The sequence below is a fragment of the Schistocerca americana genome, chromosome 6, assembly GCF_021461395.2.
Source record: "Schistocerca americana isolate TAMUIC-IGC-003095 chromosome 6, iqSchAmer2.1, whole genome shotgun sequence".
Taxonomy (NCBI): Eukaryota; Metazoa; Arthropoda; class Insecta; order Orthoptera; family Acrididae; genus Schistocerca; species Schistocerca americana.
Window position 1 is genome coordinate 119,631,735 of NC_060124.1, and position 3,163 is coordinate 119,634,897.

The window sequence follows — 3,163 nt, forward strand, 5'->3', positions numbered from 1 at the left end:
TTAAATTTCTAGTTTTAGAGAACAATTTGGTCAAAAGAGATTCTAACTTATTTATAAAGATGCAAAACTTCCCTGCTGGAGCTCTGTAAATTGCAAGCACAGTAAGTAACATGTCCTTTGCAGAAATTTCAGTCCCGCAAACTTCAAAATGTTGATCTACACAATACTTACTTAGATCTAAAGATTTATAAATGATTTTACTGTCTATATAAATTACAGCACCACCTTTCTCCTTACTTGTTCTGCAGTAATGAGTAGCTAGATCATACCCATCAAACTGCAGCCCATCAATTCCAACTGTTACATGATGCTCAGTAAGGCATAAAACATGAGGACGGTCAACAGTGTCCATGTCCCCTAAATTTACAGATAAAAACTCTAATTTACTTTTGAGACTTCTGATATTTTGATGAAGAATAATAAGATTCTTATAGCTACCTCTACTGTCCTTCTGCTGGTCTGCTTGTCCATTAACACCGTTAGTCCCCGTTGCACTCAAAACTGTGTTGGATACATTAAGACCTATGTCGCAGCTGGAGATTTGTTCACTAGATGTCGTTGGCGAGGTCTGGTGGGTGCTGGCCATAAAAAATCACTGTTTCTTTTTGGAATTCTTCTTTCTCTCGTAGAAAATCGGGGATTACCTTTTATCCTTGGAGATACTGCATCGGAATTATTTTCCAGTCCTTGAGGTTCTTTGGGTGGAACTTCATCATATGGTATTAATATGTCATTGGCAGTGACAGGGTGAGACACAGCTATACATCTGTTTCTTGTATTCACATTGGTTCCCTGTCTATCTTGGCATGAATTGGTTTCTACAGTACCGGTACAAAATCTGACCTTTCTTGCAGAGCTGGTTGTAAGTGTTTTTACTACATCACACCGTTTCCATGGGTTTGATACTGATGAAGCAATGTTCCTGCACAGTCTGAGCTTTCCTGTTTTGTTCAGGTGTAGTCCATGATTAGTGTAATCAGGCCTTTGCAAGAATAAATTGACATCAATTACTTTCACATTAACAAAATTAGATGACAAATTCATTATATATTCATTAAATCTGTACACTGTTTCGTTGACTTCTGGCTTGTCATAACAGTAGGGAACGGTACATAACAATAGCTTTGTATGATCAAGTGCTGCAGTCAACTTTTCTAAGTCTGGAATAAAGTTGTTTTTCTTACGAATGTCATTTATTCCTGCAAGGATAATAACTGCATCGTCCAAATTGAAATCACTAGTAAGATCTGATGCCCCTTCAACTACACCACTGAGGCATGCATTTGGTTTAACAACAGATGATGTGTAGTACTTGGGTTTCAAAAATTCATTTAGCAATGATGCACAGTTTCGCCCATGACTGTCCGATAGTAATAAAATCTTATTCGTTGGCTGACTCTCAATTGGTCTTTTTGTCGATTTTTTTGGAACATTGTCTCGTCCTACCACCTGAGTAGATTTCTCTGTTTCATCAATTTTATCACTTAAGGCACTAAAACAGTTGCTTGTATTCAGATGATATAACTGCTGAGAAACGAGATGTTTTGGTATCTTCTTGGGCTGGTGACAATTTGTGCTCTCGTCTTGGGATTCACTTTTGTTCTGTTGACTTCTGGCAGACAATGTGACATTTTCAGCTTTCAGTCTTTGCAGTTCTTCTAACAACACGGAAATTATTTCTTCCTTGCTGTCTATAATGCCCACTTTTACGCAATTATCACATTTCCATATCTCTTGTTTTGAGTCCACCTTTGCACAGTTATAATGATAAACAATTTTACACTTAAAGCACATAATACCTGTAACGACTTTCTTTCTGCATGAGCATAGTTTGCTGTTTGTTATTTCTTGAAGCGCAATTTCGTGGCTGTATGATGAAGTTGATGCTAAGCAAACACTGAGTTTCTCATTTTTTACTACCACCTTCATAATTAAATAACAAGAGATGCACTTCCCATCACTAAATACGTCGAACTTCTTACACTTCACACAAACTTCGGATTGTTTGCTTTTATTTGCGGAACTCATGCTGTTCTGTTTACCGATCGTCAACATGGTTTCTTTTTCACAGTTTATAGATGCATCACAGTTTTTTCAGATACTTTTAACACAATATAACACGTAATACATAACTGGTCACAATACCAACCGACATTTCTGCAAAATGCACACTTTTCTTCATTAAATTTACATTTATTACTGGAACTAACACACTCGCGAATTTCATTCGGCGCCATCTTGAAATCATCTCCCATCCTACTGTGTCTTGGAGGCTGTTTATCACAATGATTTTATCCAGTGGTAAAAAAATACTGAATTTTTAAGGTGCTTTTTGGAGCAGCGAGCAGATAATGACCTGTTTGAATGGGTCCTCTTTTCAGCTATCTTCTGAGAATTCACTGGGAAAGGTGCACTGTCCTCTGCAGAAAGTGGTTTGATAGAATGGCCTAGTTGTAAAGAAATCTATTTACTTGTTGCAGCAAGTTCCCACAGGTAACCATTCTAAGTGTTCTGCTGGATTCTCATATTCTGTCCTTTATCCTTGGGAATGTGGAAAAAGTCGGCTGCAGACATCAGACCGATATATGGTCTGGAACAATACTATTGAGTCAATTACCTGTCTTGTCCGACTGTGTCAATGCCTCCTACCATCACACAGTGCGTTCTTCTCAAGTAACCATCACTCCCTAGAGAATAACACATACACACATAGTGGTTTATGGCCCCTGCTTTATCTAACAGCTGGCTTTTCAAAACCTCTGGTGATACAAGTGAATATCTTCCATTACATGCACAATTAGAATATACAAACATTGTTATTAAACTCATAAATCGAATAAAAAATATATTTTTAGCCTAAATATGACTTTAATCGATGATTAATGAATCTGGTTGTTAAAGGAATGAGAAGTGTTAACGTTGGGAATGTCTTGATGCCTCTATACGGTTCAGTCACAATTAAATGGGCTAGTGTTATGTCAAACTACTCTCACATATCACAAATACATCATTATCAGAAATAGTGTTTCCACATAGATTAAAAATTTCTACAGTAAAACTATTGTGTGTATATATATGAAGTGGGAAACTATAAACTAGTAACTTTGTAATGTACGTTTTCAAAAGGCAGTTATGAGACAAATAGCAGAAAATTACCTTCAAA

The 3,163-nt window shown here is 36.8% G+C and overlaps 1 protein-coding gene across 1 annotated transcript; it reads right to left on the reverse strand.

Annotated features, from left to right (window-relative positions):
- Nucleotides 1–286: 286 nt before the first annotated feature.
- On the reverse strand, nucleotides 287–1,794 carry LOC124620003. The gene is made up of 2 exons (XM_047146667.1): nucleotides 439–1,794; nucleotides 287–357 (listed from the first exon to the last, which is right to left on the reverse strand). Exon 1 carries the CDS (start codon nucleotides 1,792–1,794, stop codon nucleotides 523–525), a length of 1,272 nt encoding a protein of 423 aa, XP_047002623.1. The 3' UTR covers nucleotides 287–357; nucleotides 439–522.
- Between the last annotated feature and the right edge of the window lie 1,369 nt (nucleotides 1,795–3,163).